This window comes from Conger conger, chromosome 10, assembly GCF_963514075.1.
Source record: "Conger conger chromosome 10, fConCon1.1, whole genome shotgun sequence".
NCBI classification, from domain to species: Eukaryota; Metazoa; Chordata; class Actinopteri; order Anguilliformes; family Congridae; genus Conger; species Conger conger.
This window is the reverse complement of record NC_083769.1, coordinates 39,013,672-39,038,696: the sequence shown is the minus strand read 5'-3', so window position 1 is coordinate 39,038,696 and position 25,025 is coordinate 39,013,672. Positions and strand designations below refer to the sequence as shown.

Sequence of the window (25,025 nt, the reverse complement as noted above, 5' to 3'; positions counted from 1 at the left end):
TCCCCTGCTGATGCACACAATTTACCTGCACTGTAATGTCTAACATGCTTCAAGATTGAGACTGCATAAAGTCAAGTTTAAGTCTATTATGCAAGTAGGAAATACATTTGATCAAAGGTACATTTGAGCAAACATACATTCTGTACATAAAAATACATACCGTTCATAAACAATTCTACAAACAAAATACCATCAAGGACCACCATGGAAATATTTGTCACTTTATTGTGCCATCCTTGACAATGCAAGACTCTACCTTGCATAAAATTGTCTAATAAAACTAAACGGCATATAAAAATACTGTAAATACCCTTCCCCCCCACCCCCTAAACTCTACCACTCTTCCACTCTCTCTCACACACACATACACAATAGATTGCAGTTGTGTAAAGTGGAGGACAGGGTGGAGTATAATTTGTTCCCGCAGTGCTGTCCCTTTGAGCACATCCACGACCTACAGGGAGCAGCAAAGCACGGAGCCCCCCCCCCCCCCCCCCGACACCCACAACCTCCTGACCTCCCCACCGTCCACAAATCAGGAAGCCACATGCTGCCGTGTTTTAAATTCCTGTAACGGTCACGTTTGTATGCCGTCTGGTTCACATCGCACTTCCACGTCGCGACACTGGCCGCTCCGGTGAAGGCCGAGAGATCGGACGTGTGTTTACGTGTATGTTCCGCATGTTCTGAGATAAGTGAGTGTATGTTTGTGACTCCTGCCTTCCATCGCCCCAGGTTGCCAGCAGTTATATCTGTGTGGGATGTAAGCACTGTGAGCAGTGTGCATGTCAGCAATTACCAGCCAGATGTTCCATGCCAGTGTCAATGCAGCTCACATGGGCGCTGTTTATATGTAATGCCTGCTCGAGTCAGACCTAATATGTTTTGCATGCAGAGGAAACATGACAGGGGTATAACACATTACATAACATGGGAAGGGAAGCCATTTTGTGCCCCCTAGTTCACAGTAAAGAGGCCCCAGTTCGATTTGTCCTGTGCATGAACCAGAGAGCCCCCTCTTCTGCCAGAGACAGCCAGGGCTCTCTCCCTCTCTGTGTCCACAGGGCCTGCCGAAGCCAGGTCTGGCCCCATTCCACAACAGCGGGAGTCCTTGTTCTCGCACTCAATAACTCAAACGGTGAAAAAGACACAGAAAGCTCATAAATACACTGGGGTGGTTTTATTAAATAAACACAGACTGTACTGTTCGGGGAGGCGGGACTGACACGGGGTACATGGCAGGGAGCTGTGGCCCACAGACACACTGACAGACAGGACTGTGCAAATGAATAAATGAATGAGAGAGGAAGAGCGACACCTCCTTCAGGAGACTGCACTACTGATCCTGTGAGGGAGGGAGGGAGGGAGAGAGAAGGAGGAGGAGGAGAGAGAGAGGGAGAGAGAAGGAGGGGGAGAGAGGGAGAGCGAGAGAGAGGAAGGGGGGAGAGAGGGAGAGAGAATTGGTTTCATTTCTGCTTCATATCCCCATGTGAGGATCTATAGTATTCTATAATTCTACAGACAATATAATTATTGTACTATAATACACTGAAATACATTATAAAATGCAGTTTGGTGAGTAAAAAAAAAGATGGGTTTGTAATGTACTGGGAAGTGTTCACCAACAGTGCTTTCTAGGTATGATACTGACCTTGATCATGTGCCCATGCAGAAGGTACGGTGACCTTAAATCATGCTGGCAGTTGGAGTATGCCATGCCCAACCCGACTCCTGAGCCAAAAGCTATCGGCCACGTGCGGCCTGCAAGAAGGAGAACACACAGCCTGCTCACGCTTTTCAAATTTACATCCACTCACATCGCTTACATTTCACTGGTGTATTTACAATAACATGGTATAGAAACAGGCAGATCCATATGCACTTATTGAATGCACGCTTCCTCCGACAACCCCGAAGCGGTCAATGACGGCATTCCTCATTAAACAAAAACTACCGCCTTTTCACAGTTCTGTTTCTACGACGGGGAGGGAAAACTCACGTTTGAAGAAGACGACCGAGAGCACGATACCCAATCCGAGGCCAGCACCTACAACAAAAATCGGTCAAACCGAAAAGAATTCGAAAACAGGAAGACATCACCTTTATGAACTTGTGTAAATGTAACACAGATGCGACCAACTTGCAACGACATGATTTCAAACATGCAGAGGGGACTGGAAAGAAAGTACACGTGTGAACCTGCACGGGCACTAACACCCAAGGCTACAGGTCGGAGCCACACTGTTCCATACACTCAAGCCAAGCACAGGTGCATGGTTATAGGACACTGCCACTGTCCAGCCAGGGGCAGCCAAAAATTGTCCACCGAGTTTGTCCTGGTTGGAGGGTTAACATATGCACTTTTACCCCTGACCCCTTGGCGTAATATGACGATGAGCTTCGTAAGCTTGGGGAGAATCACGAGCCTCCACGTCAGTAATTTGCAGCCCTTAGCCATAGGGTCCGCTGGATTTTGGTTTTGACATCAAAATCAACAGATAGCTCCGACCCAAGCAACCAAATGAGGCGTCTTAGCTGTGCAAGCAGCTGCTCTAAGTGATCAACGGAGTTTTAAGTAACAACAAAAACCAGAAAACCCTTTCGCCATTTCTTTGTACTCCTGCACTGAATCTTAGTCATAGTGCGTGGGCATTTCCAAGAACAGTTGTTGCTGTGAATAAATACCTGAAATAGGACTGTATCTATGCTGTTAATCTGTGCCATTTACATAAACAATTTGCATGTACAAAATTTAAGGCACTGAAATTAAACGTTAATAGTAGTAATAGCTCTTTTACTGGTCTCCAGATACATCGCGTAATTGTAACGGTACTTCCAGATGAGTCACACATTATTCAGTAGCATTGCACTCAATGTCTCATGCTCACTTTCTGCAGTATTTAGACTTCTACAGCACTCTCGTTCTTTGTTATTTGTAGCCATGGCATACTGTGCTTAACAGTTTAACAACTGGGACACATTATCCTGCCTAATTATGACAGCAGCTCCAATGTCATGACAGATTTATACCATTAAAAATGCCCCCCCCCCCCCTTATGAACACAACTGATAGAGCTGATCACTTCATATTCATTCTCATCATCTCGCCTTATCTTTCTCATCAGCCATTGGTCATATCATCTGCATTTATTATACCCAATTCATATATATATATATATATATATATATATATATATATCAGTGCTTAGTTTATTTAACACCTTGTTTTGGGCTATATAAAAGTTAAACTAAGGTCTTTCCCATCTGTAAATAGAAAAAAACACTTTGGGGTCATACATAATGTATGGCCTAAAAGATAAACGTGTTAGGCTGTCACGGGTATGGACATCCGAAAAACAAATCCACTCACAAGCAAGCTAGCTAGCTTCAACGATTTCCTTTTTTCATTGATTTTCTTTTTCTATCTTACCAAACGTTCACACAGTATTTATATATTACTTATGCTGGATGGCCCGGTAAAGCGTTAGTCATTTCATTGGAAGGCATTGTCCTATTAAATTTAGCCTATTAAATTTATGAACCATTTTTCACTATAACATTGCAAAAAAAATAGTCTCGTGAATAGATTGGGAGAATGTCAATGTTAGCAGGTTGTCGCTCTCCATGGCCTCGATGTAGGCTAGTTACTGACACTGACACGGACATGGACTGGATACAATTTGACTGAAAGTGAAACCAATGTCGAACGTGCGTGACTTCCATTCGACAGGCTGTATCGCCAATGCAGAGATTGATTCAGTACTGATATCTTAGTTACATCCAACGTTTGTACAAAAGCGAACTCGCAAACAAGGAGAAATGACCTACCCCAGCATGGCCCACTGCAAGCAACTGTAGCTAGCTAATGTTATCTCAACCTGACTGTAAGCTAGGTGTGCCTACATCGTTAAAATTGCGCTTCCCACACAACGGTTTGGTTTTCTGATGTCGGGTGTTTAAAATAATATGTTAGCTAAATGATTAGATGGACGTAGCAAAATACCTAGTTTGACAGCGGTGTTGGCGAGACAGCGGTCCCACTTCTGACCCAGCTCATTCTCAGACATGTTTGCGGAGTATTTCCTTCCTACAAATCTCGCGAGATGTTCTTCTGCAGTTCTAAGCCTCTGGTGTCTTCTTGTGTGTTGACAGCAAAAGGGACGCTTTCAGGCTTATTTGCTTATGTCCAGTGGGAATGTCGGTAAAAATTGTGGGAGTGGGAGGCGGGGTGGGAATAAAAAAATGTGCGATTGAGTCTGTTACCTTTTGTGCAATAGAAATTCCAAGTACAGTTATTGCACATTACACTGATAATAATGTATTTATTTCACAGTAAAATAAAAAGGAAAATGACAAGGGTTAAGTCAACAAGTGTGTATGTATGTCTGTGCGAATGCTTGAGTTTTTGTCACCTCAAAAGCCAGGCTTAAAGGTTTAAATAGTCCCATCATTGAATGGTTTATTCTGCTGTATTTCTTCTTCTGTGAGAAAATATGGCTTTGATTGTTTATACAAATCAAGGATAAAAATAGACCCAGCAACATTAATGATGAAGACTGATCTGGGAATATCTTGTAAGGGCCTTGAGAGTAATCCTTCTATGGTAGTGTCGTATTTCTGTGAGAGTTTGGTGTGTTTGCTGAAGTAGAGGGCGTTCCCCTCTAGAAACAGAAGGAAAGAGAGTGGACAGAATGTAAATGGCAATAAAGGTAGAGGCAAGGCATGACAGGGAAATATGAGTACATCTGTGGACATTTTGTGTCCATGTCTGAGACTTTTAGACAGCAGATTTAGGTGGCACATATATCTCCCTGATATTATGCAGAAATAAGTGGTCCAAAATGTTAGCCGCCTGTACTATCTGCACATGAATGCATGCACAAACATGCCAATTCTCCAAAAGGTTAATTTGATTTTCTTTAGTTTTAGTACTATATATTAACTCATATTTTATTTTGGGGAAATTTAAATAAAGACAGCGCAGTAAATGGGGGCGACATTAGCTCAGGAGATAAGAGTGATTGTCTTGCAGTCAGAGGGTTGCTGGTTCGATCCCTGCCCTGGCTGTGTCAAAGTGTCCCTGAGTAAGACACCTAACCCCCAGTTGTTCCCAACAAGCTGATTGGTACCTTGCATGGCAGCCTTTTGTCGTTGGTGTGTGAGTGTGTGTGAATGCTTGATTGAGAGGCATTAATTGCAAAGCGCTTTGGATAAAAGCGCTATATAAATGATGTCCATTTACCATTTACCAAATTCAAGCAATATGTCGAGCATTCAATAAATATGCTGTTTGTATATGTTTTTATTTCTGCTTGAATACTGTTACAATAAAACAGTATGTATTTATCAGAAATAGCCTAACAGTACACAAAGATTTCCTTTCTTCATATGTGTGGAATTATTTTTTCGTTAAATTGACAGAAATGCAGATTAAAGTTGGGCTCAATTAGCAACACTGATTTAAAGAAGACAGTTCAATCTGTACAGCAATCTTTCTTTGGTCTATTTTTTTCTTGTTCCCTCCTCCCCTCTTTCCATACTTGGCCATGCCTTTGTTACTGCTCTCTGATTGGTTGATGAAGACGAAGTCTGGTGACCCGGATATGGATGAGCCCCTTGCCCCCCCTTCATTCCCCCGGTTGAGGAAGTGAATTCGCTGACAGGGCTGGGCTCAGACGCGCAGGCGAAGAAAAACAGCAGCTCTTCGGAAGGGATAGAATAATAACAGAACGAAGAGAGCCTATGCAAAATAAGCGAGATAAAAGCTAAATAAAGCACCACAGTTCATCCACTTCCGAGAGCGACACCGAGAGCCGCAAACATGGTAAGTTCGGGAAATGGGACAAGAGGAGGAATGGGGAGGGGAGCTGAGTTAGCTCATTAGCTAACTTGTCAACTAGCTAGCTACCCAAGTAGTTTTAAAATGGGGTGCAGCGACGGCGTAATGTACCCTTTTTGGGTGAATGCTGCTTCGCTAAGTTGCTGGCGAGGTTAAAGACCATGGCCCCGGCTGTCAGTATTTCAACTGCCACACCAATCAACGGATAGCTCGACAGCTTTTGCTAGCTATGTCTTAGTGTCGAGGTAGTTGTCCATCTTGTTTATTATCAGAAGCTGTACTATCTGCAGAATCGTTGCAGAAACTGCGAGATTGCGTGTCCAGAAATACATACAGCAGTGCGTTTTGGGGTATCCAAGGATAACTCATAGCTAGTCTGTTTGCATACTTTGCCGAATGCAGTTAGATTCTAGCTAGTTGGTTAAGGTCAATAGACTTAACTTATGTATAACACTGGCTGTAGTAGCTACCACGGCACGTTACAGGTCAATTTCTGATTTGTGCACCGTATTACTGCAAGTTCAAACGAGTTCCACTGTTTCCGTTGCTAGATGGTTGTTGCTGTTGCAGTAGATGTTACATCTTCTGTTTTCCGAGACAGGACTCGTATACAAGTTGACAACTTAGTGGCGAACACTGATTAACTGCAACACCGTACCAGCTAGAGACTGAACTATATAAAAGTATAAATGCTTGTACAGTGCTGCTGGAAATTAATTGTATTTGGTCATTTGCACAGACCACGTCTTAAACCCCATACTATGTATTCTTGCTACTGTAAAAAATATATGAAATATATTATTTAAAACATAAAAGATAGCCCCTTTTCATATCAATAAAAAAATCCCTTATGGCACCATGTTGTGTTGTATATTTCAGAACATAATTATCAATAAAGCTTTCACAGCTGTGTTCAGAATTTGACATTCCTGCTAAAGAAAAAACATGTATATAATTGCCTGTTTTAATCCATGGTCATCTTGTGTTGGCACTCTAGACAGACCCAAATACACAAGCACAATTGTACCTCCCACTCCCATTGTGACTCAGCTGTGAATGTTTACTTGAGAGTGAGAAAAGTGCTTTTTAACACGGTAGCCGAACACAAGTGAGTCGGTGAGGTTGTGCACTTACCTTTTGAGTCAGCTCACACTACTTCTGGTCCCATTTGTTTGATGTGAATAAATGGCCTGGTTTTCGGTTGTTTTGGTTTTGGCTGTGGTTATGTTTGTAAGTGAAATTTCAGTGTGTGTATGTAATTGTTGTGTGGAACGGAACAAATGATTTTGATATCAGTAAGATTGGCCTTCCAGTGCTGACTTTGTATGAGAATTTGGGGGAGGTGAGGGTTGGGGGTTGTTTAATGGGGCGGTTGTTTACTAAATCTCTTCAGTGTATAATCAGCATTTTAGCATGTCTTTATTGTTCTGTCATTTGCTTGATATGGGGTAGGATTGTTGACTCTGGGCCAGCAATGTATTGACTGCCACTGTTGACCTCAGCAAGGTCTGTAGCATGTAAATGGACGATGGATGTGTGCATGTTGCAGTATTTTTCAGTCTGCTTTCGTCTTGTCGCAGAATGACCAGCAATTGGACTGTGCCCTGGATCTGATGAGGCGCCTCCCACCGCAGCAGATTGAGAAGAATCTCAGTGACCTCATTGATCTGGTAAATGAATGATTGGTCAGTTTGAGATGTGCCATTTTAAATGGCTGTGCCTTTAACCTTTTCTTACTCAAAATGCTGAACCTTCCGTGTGCTGTTTGTATAGATGTTGTCAGACTCTATGTGTGTGTGTTGTAGTATTTGTAGTTCATTTTAAATATAACCACAGATTGTGTCACACATCTGTTGATCTATGTCAATTAAAACTTTCCTGCATGCTTATAATGAAATCTCATATAATGTTCATATCTGTCTACTGTTTTCTCTGGCTGTCTGTCTCCTAAACACTCTGTTATTATGTGTTATTATGTTTTCCTCTGCTCTCCCTTAATACTAAGTATGTCTGACAGTAGTGATGTAGCCTCTGTATCAGAGCTGCCAGGTTGGCCCCTGTACTCAGCCCTGCAGGGTTTTCTCAGTTTTTCTGTGAGCTGTCAAAATAGTTTCTCACTGAACCGTTAGTTCTGCTTTTGCTGTTTTCTGCATGTCTTTTTCAGTGTCAGTCCTGTTCTGTCATGCCTGCCTTCTTTCTGCTGGTTTGTCAGCACTGGAGAAAAATATGTGGCTCAGTTACGCACAGACAGACACATTTTCAGTTGGGGGGAGGGAAGAGGGAAAACGAGAGGGAAAATGTTCTGTGGGTATTTTCACCTTGAGCGAGGTATGCAATTGCTAACCCCTCCCCCTCCTCTCCCTCTGTTATTTAGGGTAAGACAGATCCTGAAGATAGTATAGGGTTTTGAGTGTGTATTTTGGTGTGGGTCAGGGCCATATGTTTTTGAGTGTGCTGTGCAGTTGTGGGTTAGGGTTATATTTTTGAGTGTATGTTTTGGTCTGGGTTCGGTTTGGGTCAGGGTTATATATATTTTTGTGTGCTTTGTTGGTGTGATTTTGGGTTGTATGTTTTTTGAGTATGCAGTGTTGGTGTGGGTTACATGTTCCTGAGTGTGCTGTCTTGTTGTAGATTAGGGTTACGGTGTGTTGAGTGTGTCATGTTCCTGAGAGTGTTTTATGGTGTGGGTTATATGTTTCAGAGTGTACTGTATTGGTGTAGGGTAGGGTTATGACATGGGTTATATTTTTCAGAGTGTGCTGTGTTTTTGTATGTTGGGGTTAGGGTGTGGGCTATATGTTTCAGAGTGTGCTGTGTTTGTGTAGGTTACGTTTAGTGTGTGGGTTATATGTTTCAGAGTATGCTGTGTTTGTGTAGGTTATGTCTAGTGTGTGGGTTATATGTTTCAGAGTATGCTGTGTTTGTGTAGCATATGTTTAGGGTGTGGGTTATATGTTTCAGAGTGTGCTGTGTTTGTGTAGGTTACGGTTATAGTATGGGTTATATGTTTCAGAGTATGCTGTGTTTGTGCAGGTTACGGTTATAGTATGGGTTATATGTTTGAGTGCTGTGTAGGTTATAGCGTGGTTTATATGTTTCAGAGTGTGTTATGGTGGTGTAGGTTATGGTTAGGATGTGTGTTATATGTTTCAGAGTGTGCTGTGTAGGTTATGGTTAGGATGTGTGTTATGTTTCAGAGTGTGCTGTGTTGGTGTAGGTTATGTTTAGGGTGTAGGTTACGATTAGGGTGTGGGTTATATGTTTCAGTGTGTTATGGTGGTGTAGCTTACGGTTAGGGTGTGGGTTATTATTTCAGAGTGTGCCGTGTTGGCGTAGATTATGGTTAGGATGTGTGTTATATGTTTCAGAGTTTGTTGTGTTTGTGTAGGTTATGTTTAGTGTGTGGGTTATATGTTTCAGAGTGTGCTGTGTTGGTGTAGGTTATGGGTAGGGTGTGGGTTATGTGTTTCAAAGTGCTGTGTTTGTGTAGGTTATGTTTAGGGTGTGGGTTATGTTTCAGAGTGTGCTGTGTAGGTTACATTTAGGGTGTAGGTTACAGTTTGGGTGTGGGTTATATGTTTCAGAGTGCTGTGTAGGTGTAGGTTATAGTGTGGGTTATATGTTTCAGAGTGTGTTATGGTGGTGTAGGTTATGCTTAGGATGTGTGTTATATGTTTCAGAGTGTGCTGTGTTGGTGTAGGTTATGTTTAGGGTGTAGGTTATGGTTAGGGTGTGTGTAATATGTTTCAGTTTGCTGTGTTGGTGTAGGTTACGGTTAGGGTGTGGGTTATATGTTTCAGAGTGTGCTGTGTTGGTGTAGGTTATGTTTAGGGTGTAGCTTACGGTTAGGGTGTGGGTTATATGTTTCAGAGTGTGCTGTGTCTATGTGTGTTGGGGTTCGGGTGTAGGTTATATATTTCAGAGTGTGCTGTGTTTATGTATGTTGGGGTTCGGGTGTAGGTTATATGTTTCAGAGTGTGCTTTAGTTTCTGTGTTTTCATATGTCCAGGTGCCCTCTCTGTGTGAAGACCTGCTGTCCTCTGTGGACCAGCCCCTGAAGATTGCTCGTGACAAAGTAGTGGGCAAGGACTATTTGCTCTGTGACTACAACCGCGATGGCGATTCCTACAGGTCAGTTTCTGGATGTACGAATGTCCTCATGGATCACTGGCTGCGGATGTAAATACCCTCAGATTAAAGCTGACAGTCTCATATTCATTGTTTCATTTCAAATCTAATGTCTAGGAGTGCACAGACAAAACAACTGCACGGCATATGCATACATTAATTGTCATGTACCATAGATCCCCCTGGAGCAATAAGTATGAGCCGCCAATTGACGATGGTGCCATGCCGTCTGCACGACTCCGCAAGCTAGAGGTGGAGGCCAACAATGCGTTCGACCAGTACAGAGACCTGTGAGTATTCCACCAATCAGGACTGAGACCTGTGAGTATTCCACCAATCAGGACAGAGGTCTCTCAAATCCGATCTGTTAGAAAAGCAGCCCAAGCAACTCAGCAGATCTGTGAGCGTGCCGTTATATTACATTACTGCCATTTGGCAGACGCTCTCATCCAGAGAAACTTACAACCAGAATACAGGTGCCTGGAGCGGGGTTACGAGCAGCAGCAACCCTCGTGGGAGGTAAATACTCGGGAGACCATAAATGTGAAAACCTGTAAACTAGTTAAGGCTGTTAGGAAAAGTGAGCAAGGCTGTTTCTCACCGGAAGACCTAATGATTACAGAGACGTGTTAGTGGTCTGGGAAAGGGGGTGGGAGTTGCAGTATGCCGCGAGGTAGACAGGATATAAGGAAGAGGACACATTTCTGTATTATGGCTATGTAGGCCTGTGCTGTTTACTGACCGCCATCCCCACCCTTCTCGGCAGGTACTTTGAGGGCGGAGTGTCCTCCGTGTACCTGTGGGATCTGGATCACGGCTTTGCAGGTGTCATCCTGATCAAAAAGGCGGGCGACGGCTCCAAGAAGATCAAAGGGTGCTGGGACTCCATCCACGTTGTGGAGGTTCAGGTGAGCTGGAGCAGACGGGGCGTCGGGTCGGGCTGAGCTCTCGCGGTGTTTCAGTCCGTCGGATGTGTTTAACCTCCTCTTCTTACACGCAGGAGAAGTCCAGCGGCCGGACAGCCCACTACAAGCTGACCTCTACTGTGATGCTGTGGCTCCAGACGACCAAGACGGGCTCTGGCACCATGAACCTGGGAGGCAGCCTCACCAGACAGGTAACCCCACCGGAACCCGTCCTCCTCCAGAGGTGCTACTACATGGCCAAGGCAGTGCTTTAAGCCTTTCAGGTGTAAGATTACTAATATTATTATTTATTATTATTAACCTTTGTTTATACATGCTGAATTGACAGAGCACGCATGCTCTTTTGCAGCAAAACCATGTTAATGCCCCCCCAAGTAGTCGAATCTGTTACACAGACAGGCAATGAAAAGCCTTTTTACTTATGTATGCCTCTTATGTCATCAGAGACCGTATTATCTGCCAAGCACCAGAGGTGAAAGGCACCCTGTTTTATTTGTCGGTTTTATGAGTATTTTTCAGTTTTTCCTGCCATTTCTCCCAGTTCAGGCAGGGTGATATAGGGACACTCCAACTGCCAACTTCAGGAAATGATCAGAAATCCTGCCCCATTTGAACAAAATGCATGACGCTAAATTCAGTAGATCTCTCTCCCCAAAAAGAATACACTCGTCTGCCATATTGCCTTTTGCACTATTATCAATAAAAATAAGACAAACAGGAGATGTTTTTATTGTAAATAAAACCATTAGCCATGAGCCATTAGCTTGTGAGCTTGTAGAAGCATGTCCTCTCATAAATGGATAGACAATTTTGACTGAACTTTGAAATGTACATTTTCAGCTATATCAACAATCAGACCCAAAAAAAATGGCCTAATCGAAATGCACAGTGGTGCTACGAAAATGTTCCATTCCCAAAAAATAAGCTAGTCTGCTCATTATGGATATATATGTGCCCTATGGCTCATTGGAATCTTGAAATGGCTGCAATGAGCCAATAAAAATGAGGTATTGCTCTGCATTATAAAAATTCAGTGCGTTACAACCACATTGCTGAATAAAAGCGTTATGGTATAATAAAACTTTACAATAATTGGCTGACATTAATGAACATCATTATGAATCATTTATAGCACAGACAATGCAATGGGAAGTATTGGGCTAGAGCAAGGTTCTATTTTTTTTTGTGTGTGTGTAATTATTCTGTTGCCATACATTATGTAAGGTCACATATTGAATGATGCAGAAAGGACGTGAAGGTCTGGGTTTCATTTTTCATATCTATTTTTATTTATTTTCAACAGAATTTTCTTAGATAGTATTGGAACGAGGCTGGCTGTAACACCTAATGACCCCTGCATCACAATAACATTATAAATGTTAAGCTCCTCCCCTAAAATTCACATTTTCAGTTATATCAACAATCAGACCCGAAAACATTGGCCTAATCAAAATACACAGTGGTGCTATAGAGCTTACTTTTTCTTTTCTGTTTAAGTTCTATTACAAAAATAAGCTAGTCTCCTCATTAAGCATATATATGTGCCCTATGGTTCACTGTGAATCATTTATAGCACAGACATTGCAATGCTCATGGTCTTTCCCTTCCCCCTCCTGCTGCCCTCAGATGGAGAAAGACGAGACGGTGGGAGAATCCTCCCCTCACATTGCCAACATTGGCCGCCTGGTGGAGGTGAGTGCTTGGTAGCCCTCATTTAAGGTAATTTCTGTGGTTGCAGTTTATATACACAACCATGATGTACCTCACTCAGGCATACAACGGTAGTTTTCTGCACATCTTCTTCTGTGGTTGTAGTTTATATACACAACCGTGATGTACCTCACTCAGGCATACAACAGTAGTTTCACAGCCTTCAGTCTCAGAGTCCCAATTTGTGATATTTATGATTACATTTATGTGATGAACTGGTGCAAACATTTTATGTATTGGCTAATGTATTGGGTTTCCGATCGCTGGCAATAAAGGTGAATGAATCAGGAAGTTTCTTCAGAGTTCTCTTGCACTGCTCATGAGTCATTCTCTCTGTGTACACATTGCTTAATAAACGATCACTTATTGGACCTACTATTGCCGACTCATCCTTTGGTGTTCGCCATTTTTGATATTAGAAATAGCACATGTCGATAGCCGCGGTGGCGCAACGGGCTAAGACGCGGTTGCAGTTCGCTGCAGTTGCACACCGGGGACCGGCGTTCGATTCTCGGTCCTGCCAAAAGCCAAGTTTGGCCGGCTCACGTGGAGCAGCAATAATTGGCTCGCTGCTCCAGAGGGAGGGACTTGGCAGGGTTAGTAGATCGCCGCACAAACAAGCACCTCGAGCGTCTCGGAATCACGGTCACGACTTGTGAGACGCGACGGCTTAAAGAAGGCGTGTCGCTCTCCTGCCGGCCGCCGAGGGACGGGGTGTGGGCGGTGTATCTAATACTAGCTCTAATTGAATCAGACGGAGTCCAATTGGCTACCAAATTGGGAGAAAAAAGGGAAAAAATCTGATAAAAATATATTTATAATAATAAAAATAGCATATGTAATTTTTGCAATACAGTAGTTAGGCTTTTTTGGCACAGTTGTGTTTCGTGTGTTAACTGGTAAAGCATATCTCTTAGATATACTTCATCTACAGCATATCACTTTACATTGTTATGTTTTTTTTTTTTTCCCTGATAGGATATGGAGAATAAGATTCGCTCCACCCTAAATGAGATCTACTTTGGGAAGACCAAGGACATTGTTAATGGACTGAGGTACAGACTGTATAATGCCTTTATGTGCTATATTTATGTGACAGTAGTATTGGACTGCTGGGTATAGTACTATGAAGAATATATTGAAATGTCTGTAAACGTGCACAAAAAGCCCAATGCAATAGCTGAAGTTGCAAGAGTCAAAAGACATACACATCTACACATATAGCCTACTGTGTGTTTTTAAGAGTGTGAACATTAACCAGCAACTTCCTGATGTTCACTAGAAATGTAAAGCCTATCAGATGAGAAGAGCATCTGTCGTGACAATGGACACAGTATAAAAAATAGCTTTTACAGCCCAGTGTGGCATTAGACGCTCTGTTTGTGTGGTGAAACCTGTTAATTTCAAGCAGGCTTGAATCCTGTTCTTGGAGATCTACTGTCCTGTCGATTTTCAGTCCAGCCCTAACAAAGCACACCTCATTCAACAGCTAGACATCTCGTCTCATTGAGCGGTAGTTCGCTAGGAACAGCTCTGATTGAGAAGCCTGTTGTGTGGTAATTGCCTCCTTCAGATAAGGTATAGGTACAATCGTATAAGGAATCTAGATGTCCATCTGTTTGTCTTGGGCTGGATCACATCCTACTCCTCCATTTTCTGTTTTTCCATCCCAAATTGTTTGCTTCTGTACATCTTTTACTTTCTTACCTGTGCCCTTTTTTTCCCTTGCATTTCATTTGCTCCTCTTTTGGTCTCTCCACATTCTCTCCTGTTTTCCTTCCCCATTCCCCCTCTCCTTTGTTCTCCTGTTGCCTTCGACCCCCCCCCCCCCCCCCCCCTTTCGCTCCCTGTGCTCCAGATCTATTGACTCTTTGCCCGATAATCAAAAGTACCGGCAGCTCCAGAAGGAGCTGTCTCAGGTCCTCACCCAGCGGCAGATCTACATAGACAACTAGGGCTGGAGGTACAGCCTGTGTGGCCTTGGGGCATGGGGCTGTGTGTGGCTCCGCACTGGCATGGGGTGGGCATGACCCTGGGAGGCCGAGCAAGGGTCTCCATGCCTGTGCATCATCACTGACTTCATGAGTCATAACTTACGAGTGTGTGAAGGTTAATGCTTGTGGGTTTGAGCAATTGTATATGACTTGGTGCGGGTGGGGGTGATCGAGATGGAGATATTACTGGGGTTCTTCCACGGGATTGTGATGGGTAGATTCAATGATGGAGTTTGTCTAATAGAGTGTAGAAACTGTACATCACGATCCCTGAAGGCGGGCCCAGTTTGAGCTGTGTGTTTGTTTGTGTGTCTTGGGGAGGATTGACTTACAGACCCAATGTCAGCTTGAACTCTGTGTGTGCTTAATCTAAAACGGTCGATACCTCAGTTTTGCAGAGGTTACTGACATTACTGAAGCAGCTGGGCTGTGATTGGCTGTGTGTTTGTTGTTGGTTGAAAAGCGCTATGGTACTGATACGACCCCAGCTAACGGAAGAGTTGCTCAGAGAAGGCCTGCTTACGCCTACTGAAAAGAGTGCAGGTTGAATTGCTTTTTTTCCTCTAAGAGTGGACTGACCTGCATGAGAGAGGAAATGATGTGTCATATTTGCAGGCCGCCATATGTGGCCATTGATACCGAATGTTCTCATCTTCTAATCCCAGCAGATTGTTGTACCTAATCTTTTTAAGTGGAGCAATACAGATATAAATCTGCTCTCTCACCTTCTGCCAGTTGATACAGTGTGAGTCATTACGCCCATGGTAATGTTGAATCGCTTTAACCGGAGAAGTGACTGCCTCCCCTCTCTTTCTTTCAGGACTGTTCAGACACTGGCTGACAAGTCAAAGCAGGAAGCCCTGAAGCAAGACCTATTGGAGGCATTCAAACGCAAGCAGCAGAGTTAGATGCTCTCTGTCTCTCCCCCGCTCCCTCTCTGTCTTTCTGTCTGTCTCTCTCCCTCGCTCTCTCTTTCCCACCTCCTTTCCACATATTTCTTCCATTTCACTCTGAACATCATGTCCCTTTCTGTTTCTGTCTCACTCCATCGCTCCCCTTTTCTCTGTCTCACTGTAAGTGCTGCACACTTGTTCATCAGTCAGAATTCTAAAGAAAAGGCATTTTTTTCAATTGTTCTCTTTCTCTCCTGGAAGCATCTCATCTTCAAAAAAAGACATCCACTCTCCATGTTGTTACTGTTATGAATATTAGTGTTATGATTGTTAATTATTATAATACATTATGACAACAATGTTAATAACCCCTGAAGCTCTTTCACTGTTGGCTTTTCAAAGGGCGAGTTATGAAAGAAGCACCCCTCTGCCCTACACCCTACCTCTTTTTCAAGGTTAAGTGGAAGGGGGAATGCAATCAATAGAGGCTGACTAAAGCAAGGGGTGGGTGGGGGATTGTGCTGATTAAGTACTGGTTATCATTTTCAGCAACTATTTATTTTCTATTCTTATATTGATTATATATATATTGTAATATTGGTGTTATCTCTGCCCCCCATCTCCCTGTAATAAATATATTTGTTACTCTTCTGGCTGTAAAGAGGTTGGGGAGGCATTCACTGGCTTTTTATTACTATTATTATTACTATTATTATCATACTGATTTTTATTGGGCAACGGTTAGTGCTGTGTCTCTCTTTCTGTCGTGTCGGGGCTTAAGGAAGGGGGACAGACATGGAGACAGAAAGATGGGAGAATGAATGAACAGATTTGTTTATTACTGTTTTTTTCTCATCCCTCTCTCCCTTTTCTGTTTTTGGGTTCATTGATTCTGTATCTGTCTTGCAGGAAGCTTTTTGTTTGTATTTTGGTTATATTTTTAAATTGTTTGTTCTTTTTTTGTAAAGCTTACAATTCATGTTGTATTAGAGCCTCCAGCACGAATAAAACTTATAAGATGGTCAATAGTACTGGCCTGTATTGTTTTATTACTGTTGTGTGTCCCCTTTATTTCCATGTGGAGTCTGGTAATTTAAATGAATAGTAATAAATAAATAAAAATAGTTCATTATTAAGCCAAACATGTAGTACTGAGAGTGAAATTACATAGCTGTGTGGTTGGGGAATGTTTCACTTTCTTTGAAAGCTGTCCAGATTCTGGTGCCGGAGGACAACTCACACGATCAAATAAATTAAATCATCAAGATATGAACTTGATAATATATTGAACACTATATAACGTATGGGCAACTAAATAAATTAGCCCCACTTCCAAATATTACAATGTATTTTATATTAACATACTGATGCAGTGCTTTTCTGAAAATGCTGAAACCTGATGAATAGTATACCATAACGGTCTTCTCACCTCAGCTTAATCAGCTACAACCTTTACCGACCTGTTTTTACACCTTCAGTTCCAAGTAGTTGTAAGCTCCTGGGCTGAGTGGTGGGACTTGAGGCTTCATTCATTCGAAAACTATACTATACTAGTGGGAATTCTGATCAGAATCCTGTTCCGCTTGTTTTGTTTTTATTCCATATTACCCGTATGATCTGAAGAATCGTGTGCAAATATGAATAGCCACTTTAGCTTCAAAGTTACAGTTCAGTGATTCAAAAATAAATAAAACGAATTCAGTAGAACAGTCGCAGAAACCGGACGTGACGTAGAATCACTGCGCCTTTCCGGATTCTAAGAGGAATTGACAAATAGTAGTGGGGTATGAATTATCTTCATATTTATTTTCGTGTTCAGTTATAGTACGTTGTTTTCTGTACAAAAGCCATAGCAACATATGCTGTCAAAATATCACGTATTTGACAACAATATATGAAAAATGTTTGTGGTCGATATATTAGCTTTGGCTCGCTAGGTTCTTGACATTCCTCGCCAAATAGCTACTGTCAAACTTTCAGTTTTAAAAGGTATACCTATTAATTAGTTGCAATATCTTCTCTATATTTATCTTCTTGCAATGCAACAATTGGATCCTGGCTATTTGATTTCGTCAGTTAGCGTTTGTTGTTAGATATTCCTGACTAAATACTCAACCAAAGCCCACTCACAATACGACAGCTGTAAGTCGTTGTTTCTGTTCATCTGTTCAGTATGCAGAGGGAAGGGACTGCTTACGTACCTTGTTGTTCTTGTGGAAGCTCTTCGCTGCTTGGCTACAAATCTACGAAAGTGGGACGATCTATCTAAAATAGAAATAATTTAGGCCTATTTTTAAGCGTGGTTGTGTACCGACAGAGCGATGACATGCACGCTGGAGAAAGTCCTGGGCGACGCTCGCACACTGCTTGATCGGCTCAAAGAGCACGATTCGGCGGCAGAGAGTTTGATCGAGCAGTCCGGAGCTCTAAGCCAGAGAGTTCACAGCATGAGGGAGGTGGGGAACGCGCTGCCGGACAAGGTAAGAGTAGAAGTAGTTGTCATATACGTGTACGGCACCAGGTTATAACAGCATTGATTAAGAATTACCTGATCGTAATTTAAGAATAGATTTAAAAACAATGAGCTATTGTGGATTTGTGCTGTATTCACAGTATCAGGAGGACAGTGCGGAGCTGAAGGAATTTTCCAAGTACAAGCCGCACATCCTGCTGACCCAAGAGAACACTCAGATAAAGGAGCTACAACAGGAGAATAGAGGTGCGATTGCTAACCTTTCGTCCTTTTTCACGATTTCTTGACCGGTCTTATTTCTCAAATTATTTTCTGTGATTTATGTTCACATGCAGGTTTTTTTAAACTTGACATTGGCAGGACAAGTGCTCATTCAGGTTGCCACACTACTCCTGTGACGCTGTGAAATGACTGATCAAGTTTTAAATTCAGAATCAATCAATTATTTTATTTTTTCAGATAATCAAGAGTAATTGATTTACTCAATAGATTTTGTGAATGGACAGTGTGCCATATTGTCAGCATTAATGCAATCCTCTGAGCTGCACCAGTACTGATGTAATGTTTGTCCGTGTGTTCCCTCGACAGAGCTCTGGTTGTCTCTGGAGGAGCACCAGTATGCACTGGAGCTGATCATGGGGCGCTACCGTAAGCAGATGCTGCAGCTGATGAAGGAGAAGAAGGAGATGGACACACGGCCGGTGCTCAACCTGCACGAGGGCCATGCCAAGGTCTGGGGTGCCTTTCACTTCACGGTCTGTGACACAGGGTTCCCACACAACCAGGACGTTTTTCCTTTGGTTTTCCGTGATGCAAGTGCAATTAATCCCCTGGTCCGTAATCACAATCTCCCCCTCTTTATATTACATAAATTGCTCCCAAAGGAAGCTCTGGAAATGACAATAATGTATTAGAAACATTGGGAACCCTGTGACAACCCTGGATTACAAGGATTATGGTTGGGTTGCGATTATAAGGAATTAGTGTATGCATTTAAGAGGTTAGAGGTTCGGGATTTATTTTTGACCAGAAAGTTGCAGGCTCAGATCACAGGTGGTTCTTCTCTCTGCTGTTTTGCTCAAATTCACGTTATCAGTGAAAATGGACAGCGGACAAGGTTGTAAATAACTGTACATATACAGTTATCTGCTGAGACAGATAAACAATACAAAGAGCAAGCTATAAATGTATATGTGTATGCGATGACTGAAGAAAATGTATTTATATTGTTCATTTTCTGCCCTCCCACCATCTGAAATCGGTGTCTACATCATTACTCCCTCCCTGTGCTCCTCAGGAGGTGCAGAGTCAGCTGGAGCGGATCTGTGAGATGGGACAGGTGATGAGGAGGGCAGTCCAGGTGGATGACCAGCACTACTGCTCTGTGAGGGAGAGACTAGCCCAGCTGGAGGTACATCATTCACCGATCAATATAATGGTCTTAATGTTATTGTAGCACTACGTTTTGGAATTTCTTCATTCACGTAAATGTCGTAATTGAATAAAAAAACAGCACACCCCTTTAAAATGTATCATGCGGAGTCCAAGACTTTCAGGCAGTCTTGGCTCATAATTTTGTTGTAAAACTCACTTTGTCTTATCTTGAAGATCTCGAGAGGCAGTACCTGTGAATCGCACAGTGTGCACAATTTACTTTGAACTAATTTAAAAATGTCTTATGGATCTGGTTACAGTGCATTACTTCTTTACATTTTATCTTGCTGTTAGTACATCAACCAGCTTTCATCCTCAGCTTCTTATTGCTGAGACTAAGGAGATTAAATGCTAAATGCACATGCACTCACAAGTATCTGCTTCCAGCTCATGCGCGCTCATGTGGAAGCTGTGCCTCAAAGATGAGACTGGATTTGCAAACAAATTCTGTATCTCAGATGACCTGCAGGAAGTACTATGCATTCAAACCATGAATTCAGCTTATGATCTATCTGCCTTCAGTGAGCTTTTCACCTGGGAAGTTGTATCATGTTGACATTAAATTCTGTTGGAATTACATTCCAGTACTAAAAATATCACTTGTATGTGAACTAAAACAACATTTTAATGCATTTGTGTTAGATTAGAAGGTGACAGACTAGCTAATAAATGCCAAAAGTGTGCTTCATCTTTAAAACCTGGAATTCATACCTCTCTGCTCCTCAGGTTTTTTACGAGTTGCAAACATTAAATGCAGTACTCAAAGGGCCTAATTTTCACATGAGAAACTAATAACACAATCAATGATTGGTGCAAAACAATAACATGACCAATCATTGGTAATGATAATGATTTTGAGTGTGCTGAAGGTCTTAGTTAATCAGGGTTCAAGTTCAAGTCATCAGTGTATGAACATCTGGACATGGAGTTGATTTAACTAAAATGGCTTGGATCATGTGTCTGCCAAATGCCATGAATGTAAATGTAATGCTTGGTTTTAGTCATGCTATGCACACACTCATTTCAGGCTCTCCTGTGTTCTGTGTGTCATTTTGTGCAGATTGAAAACAAGGAGCTGCGAGATCTTCTGTCCATTAGTAAGAGCTCTCTGAAGCCTCAGGTGGAAGAAGTTGCCCAACCGCAACCTGAGCCAGATTCTGAGCCTTTAGCAGAGTAGGGGCAACAGAGGGCAGATTTTTCAGCGTAGTGGGTACAGTAAGTCACTCCAGTTCTTCAAGGCCACTTAGTTTTGCTTGATATCCTTTCTGCCCAATGTTGTTTGGTTTAGAACAGTGTCTAGATAAAAACATTTTCCCGGATAGTTTCATATTGGTCGTTTTTCCAAAGCAGACCAGGAACAAGGCTGTTTTTGAAGACTGAAGTGTACTCTCTTCACTGAGTTTTTCTTTTGGTGAAACTGAGTGAGGATAGACAAACGATTCTTTAATTTTGTAAGGAAGAAATGAACTTTTACAAAATAATATTGCTGATCCAACATTTGTCTTATTTTGGATTGTTACTACCTCTTGGTTTGTCGGTCTGTCTTAAATGGAAAATGTAAAAAATTATTTGGACATGGTTTTACTGTTTAAGCTTTGAAGCTTGCTTAAATTCATAAGAGCAGTTTCCTGGCTCTAAGAACATCAGAGTTATCTGACTTGTTAGTGTCTTGATAACATTAATTATTATTATCTTTTATGTCATTGCAGGCCACTATGTTGGCTATTGTTTATAAAGTATATGTTGCTTTGTTTGTAGCATGATTGGTTTTTCAGTGAAATGTCTCGGTTTATGAGGACAGGTCCCAGTTCTGGGCTGTTGCATCATATTTTGAGTTTAAGAAATCAGGAAAAACATCCAGTGATTTCCCCTGCGGACTGCCATACTGAGACCTGGATCTCCTAGAGGCCTTTGTAGAGTTGCACTGTGTCCTTACTGGGCATGTCAACCTGCTAACTTACTCAACCTGCCAACTTACTATGATTTTAAATTAGGTTGAAAATGGGTTACCAAATGAGCATAGCTCTCCAATCTACAGCTTGCGTTCATTTCTTGGGTTTTACTGTACGGATAGTAAAAATAATATTATTAGTCTCTTTACAATGTGTAAATTATTTGCCAAATTACCGTTATCAATAATTGTAATTAAAGTGAATATCTCTCTGTACCACACAGCTTGGTACTTGATGCGAGAAGTTAAAACCTTTCATTGTTGTCATGGCAAAACTATTTGATATTTCTTGGTTCTGGTGTGTTGTTTAATGGAACATGGTCTTTTTTTAGGTTGGGGGCACAGTTGGTTTTAAGTGTAATTATCATGGGGGAGGGCAAATTATTGGGTACTTGGACTGCAAAGGTTGTACCCCAAATCACAGTAATACTCACAGAACACAGTTCTACACAAATAAAGCACAAACACAAGCAGAAGCCCGATTGCCAGTAATGTTAAAATTTTTATGGGTGATTTTTCCGAGGAGACTTTAGGTAAATGGGGGCGACATGGCTCAGGCAGTAAGAGCAGTCGTCTGGCAGTCGAAGGGTTGCCGGTTCGATCCCCCGCCCGGGCTGTGTCGAAGTGTCCCTGAGCAAGACACCTAACCCCCAAATGCTCCTGACGAGCTGGTCGGTGCCTTGCATGGCAGCCAATCGCTGTGAGTGTGTGTATGAATGGGTGAATGAGAAGCATCAATTGTACAGCGCTTTGGATAAAGGCAATATATAAATGCCAACCATTTACCATTGAAATACAAGGTACTTACAGTTGTATGTAAACATTTTGGCACCCGTGGTCAAAAAGCCTTCGACAATTAATGTTGTTGTGAACAGAAGGGAACCTGACTGAATGGTTTTTAAATTTTTAAGATTACTTTAAGTTTCGTTTGGAAACCCTGTCAGTTAGTACTTCTCCTCGGGCAACTATAACAGCTTGCAAATGCTTCCTGTAGCCGGCTAAGAGTCTTTTAATTCCCCCATTCTTCCTGGCAGAACACCTCTAGCTCAGAAATATTCTTCAGCCTCCTTGCATGTATGGCAGGTTTGAGATCCCTCCACAGATTTTCAATAATATTCATGTCTGGGGACCGTGGTGGCCATTCCAAAACCTTATTCTGTCTTTCCTGGAGGTACTTGATGGTTGATTTTGAGGTATGCTTGGGATCATTGTCTTGATGGAATACCCAGCCCCTCTTCAACTCAAAGTCTGGACTGACCTTTGAACATTAGCCTCGAGAATTTCTTGATATTTGGTGGAATCCATTATTCCTTCCACTAGCACAATATTTCCTGTGTTGCCTGCTGCCACACAAGCCCAAGGCATAATGGATCCACATCCATGCTTAAACAGTTGGCAAGGTGTTCTTCTCTACAAAGGCTTCACCCTTTTTTCTCCAAAAGATTCCTGGTGGCCAAAAAGTTCAATTTTGGATTTGTCAGTCCCAAGCACATTGTTCCAAAAGTCTTCAAGCTTCTCAATGTTTTCTTTTGCATACTTCAGACACCTGTGTTGAGGTCATAGGAAAGGCTTCTTTCTGGCATCTCTGCCATGTAGGTCTTTGTTGTTTAGAGTAAGTTGTTGTCCTGTGAACAGATAGACCTGTGCCTGCTGCTCTTTTCTGCAGCTCTTTTGCAGTGATGTGTGGTTTCTTCTGAGTATTTATCACCAGGTCTCGGCCATTCAACTCTAACATTTACAGTTCAGGTTTGCTTCTGTTCAACAAGATATTGATTGTAAAAGGCTTTTTGACCAGGGGTGCCCAGATTTTTGCATTCGTAACTGCTTCGCCTCAGTAAGAGAGGCATTTTATAATCCTTATGGTAGCTGCACCTTTTTTTAATATAAGCAGAATTGGCTGCTGTCAAATCTTGGAACACAAACGCATCCCAGCTCCTAAATTATATTCTCAGTTAGAAAACATCCATTTTCAGGAGCAAAAGCATAGTTTGCCACATGACAAATTACAGTCCTTGATATACAGTATTGGTCTTATAAAGACAATCTTGTATACATTTTGTAATGTGCCCAATTGATACCAGTAACCCAAAACACACTGGGTCACACTGCCTTCAAGTATCTGTACCACTCAAGAGCATGTCCACCCTTCTACTCTGTACGGATTTGTGTAATAATTGATTTTTTAAATCAATACAGACACCGCCAATCCAATTTAGCTAAATTTGGTACAGGATTTGTAACTAGCTTTGCTTAAAATCAGTGCTTTGTCTCATTATTTGTTGGCTCAAAAGCGATTTTTCTGTGATGCAGTCTCATAGTAGATAGGGCGGAACAATTTGAGAGCTCATTTTAAGCATGAGACTTTTTCTAATAAGTCAAATTACGAATTCTGGAAGTCCAGCATTTTAGCTGTTCCTATAACTGGCATAAGCCAAATGCAGCATTATAATATATAATGCTTTAGTAGTCCTTTATGATTCGATTTTGAACTTCTAAAATGAAAGTGTGAAGATGAATATCACGTGAATCACAACAATGGAAATTGAATAAAGATCATTTGGTTCAGGGCTGAGTGACAATGCTAAAGCAATGATGGTTGTATAGATGGAAGCACAGTCAGGGAAGCCACCACTTCCAGTTTATTAGGCAAGATAGAAATGTAGCCTATATTTTTTTGTATCTTTGTGCACTTTTTTATATGACAGCTAGGTCATGACCAAAGTTCATATGACCACTGGGTGTAGATTTGGATTCCTACAGTATTTATTCTATTTCAATCGTGTTTAAACTGGAAATTCAACAAATAAAGCAGAAATCCTGAGGAAATCGAGTATGTCTTCCTTTGTGTATACGTGCTTCTTGTTTATTCGGTTAACATAATGTCCGTAATTCACTGCCACTGTCTTCACAAACCTGGATGATGGCAGCAAATGGATGACCCTCATTTGTTTAAACTGCTTTCCATGTAACCGGTGTTTCTGTTCACTACCCCTGCAAACAGCTGCATGTATGCTGCAACTAATGCTGTGAATAGCAATGTTCAATTTGCACTGAATAATAAATTATAAATTATAAATTATAAATGGGCCCATACCACCTGTACTTTGGGAGCCACTATCATATTGCACACGATTTGTTACTTTGATGCTAACCACACATCAGCTGAGGTGCAGAGGAGGAGAACAATTTTAGCCAATTAAATTGGGGGATGAGTCATTAGCCGGTTGAGAGTAGCCAGGAAACCAAGGAAACTGACAATAACCAAAGTCAGTCAGAACCAAGGTTTAACATCTAAATAAAGAATCCCTCAAAACTAAAAAGTGTCATCAATGAAAATGTGCAGCTTGTTTACATTCTGGGATTGTAATTGTGGTTGTAATGTATATTAAAAGGCATACACAGCACATGGTGTCCCCATCACTGCACTGGTGCTTACTTGCCTCCTACTGGCCCACCAACACCTTTGCTTTTCCAGGAGGTCTTCAATTCAAGGAGAACCAAGCCCAGACCATTCAGCAGGAGCAGTGTGAGTCTGTGAGACGTTCAGGCATGCAAGTAAAACAAACCAGGCACAGCCTTTTTTTAGCCAGGTCATGTATCGCAAGTCTCGATGTAGGCCCTGATAGTGTACAGCAGAAGGAAAAGTAGCCCACTTTGTGTTCACAATGCACAAATTA

General features: G+C 41.9%; 3 protein-coding genes across 5 annotated transcripts; 2 read left to right on the top strand and 1 right to left on the bottom strand.

Moving 5' to 3' along the window:
• Nucleotides 1–1,165: 1,165 nt before the first annotated feature.
• Nucleotides 1,166–4,154, bottom strand: micos10 (mitochondrial contact site and cristae organizing system subunit 10). The gene is made up of 4 exons (XM_061258480.1): nucleotides 4,004–4,154; nucleotides 2,000–2,047; nucleotides 1,652–1,761; nucleotides 1,166–1,345 (listed from the first exon to the last, which is right to left on the bottom strand). Exons 1-4 carry the CDS (start codon nucleotides 4,065–4,067, stop codon nucleotides 1,337–1,339), a joined length of 231 nt encoding a protein of 76 aa, XP_061114464.1. The 5' UTR covers nucleotides 4,068–4,154; the 3' UTR covers nucleotides 1,166–1,336.
• Nucleotides 4,155–5,619: 1,465 nt separating this feature from the next.
• Nucleotides 5,620–16,518, top strand: LOC133139063 (F-actin-capping protein subunit beta isoforms 1 and 2). 2 transcript variants are annotated; one of them, XM_061258336.1, is made up of 10 exons: nucleotides 5,620–5,824; nucleotides 7,420–7,509; nucleotides 9,849–9,970; nucleotides 10,144–10,257; nucleotides 10,734–10,875; nucleotides 10,968–11,084; nucleotides 12,520–12,585; nucleotides 13,582–13,658; nucleotides 14,462–14,566; nucleotides 15,418–16,518. In XM_061258336.1, exons 1-9 carry the CDS (start codon nucleotides 5,822–5,824, stop codon nucleotides 14,556–14,558), a joined length of 828 nt encoding a protein of 275 aa, XP_061114320.1. In that variant the 5' UTR covers nucleotides 5,620–5,821; the 3' UTR covers nucleotides 14,559–14,566; nucleotides 15,418–16,518. The 2 variants fall into 2 exon arrangements, with proteins under 2 accessions (XP_061114320.1, XP_061114322.1); XM_061258338.1 differs by lacking the exon at nucleotides 14,462–14,566 and having other exon boundaries at nucleotides 5,622–5,824.
• Nucleotides 16,519–17,194: 676 nt separating this feature from the next.
• sike1 (suppressor of IKBKE 1) lies at nucleotides 17,195–24,174 on the top strand. 2 transcript variants are annotated; one of them, XM_061257457.1, is made up of 6 exons: nucleotides 17,195–17,274; nucleotides 17,808–17,970; nucleotides 18,104–18,209; nucleotides 18,552–18,694; nucleotides 19,261–19,374; nucleotides 20,458–24,174. In XM_061257457.1, the coding sequence occupies exons 2-6, from the start codon at nucleotides 17,812–17,814 to the stop codon at nucleotides 20,572–20,574; spliced, it is 639 nt and encodes a 212-aa protein (XP_061113441.1). In that variant the 5' UTR covers nucleotides 17,195–17,274; nucleotides 17,808–17,811; the 3' UTR covers nucleotides 20,575–24,174. The 2 variants fall into 2 exon arrangements, with proteins under 2 accessions (XP_061113441.1, XP_061113440.1); XM_061257456.1 differs by lacking the exon at nucleotides 17,195–17,274 and adding an exon at nucleotides 17,313–17,479.
• The last annotated feature ends 851 nt before the right edge of the window (nucleotides 24,175–25,025 follow it).

Bases quoted from the DNA above. Each gene is read 5' to 3' on its own strand.
- sike1 (XM_061257457.1), top strand. From the start codon at position 17,812: ATGACATGCACGCTGGAGAAAGTCCTGGGCGACGCTCGCACACTGCTT. The intron at 17,971-18,103 runs GTAAGAGTAGAA...CTGTATTCACAG, and splicing joins GGAACGCGCTGCCGGACAAG to TATCAGGAGGACAGTGCGGA. The intron at 19,375-20,457 runs GTACATCATTCA...CATTTTGTGCAG, and splicing joins AGAGACTAGCCCAGCTGGAG to ATTGAAAACAAGGAGCTGCG.
- micos10 (XM_061258480.1), bottom strand. From the start codon at position 4,067: ATGTCTGAGAATGAGCTGGGTCAGAAGTGGGACCGCTGTCTCGCCAAC. The intron at 2,048-4,003 runs GTATTTTGCTAC...TTTTTGTTGTAG, and splicing joins CAACACCGCTGTCAAACTAG to GTGCTGGCCTCGGATTGGGT. The intron at 1,762-1,999 runs GTGAGTTTTCCC...TCCTTCTTGCAG, and splicing joins CTCGGTCGTCTTCTTCAAAC to GCCGCACGTGGCCGATAGCT.
- LOC133139063 (XM_061258336.1), top strand. The intron at 7,510-9,848 runs GTAAATGAATGA...TCATATGTCCAG, and splicing joins TCAGTGACCTCATTGATCTG to GTGCCCTCTCTGTGTGAAGA. The intron at 9,971-10,143 runs GTCAGTTTCTGG...CATGTACCATAG, and splicing joins CGCGATGGCGATTCCTACAG to ATCCCCCTGGAGCAATAAGT.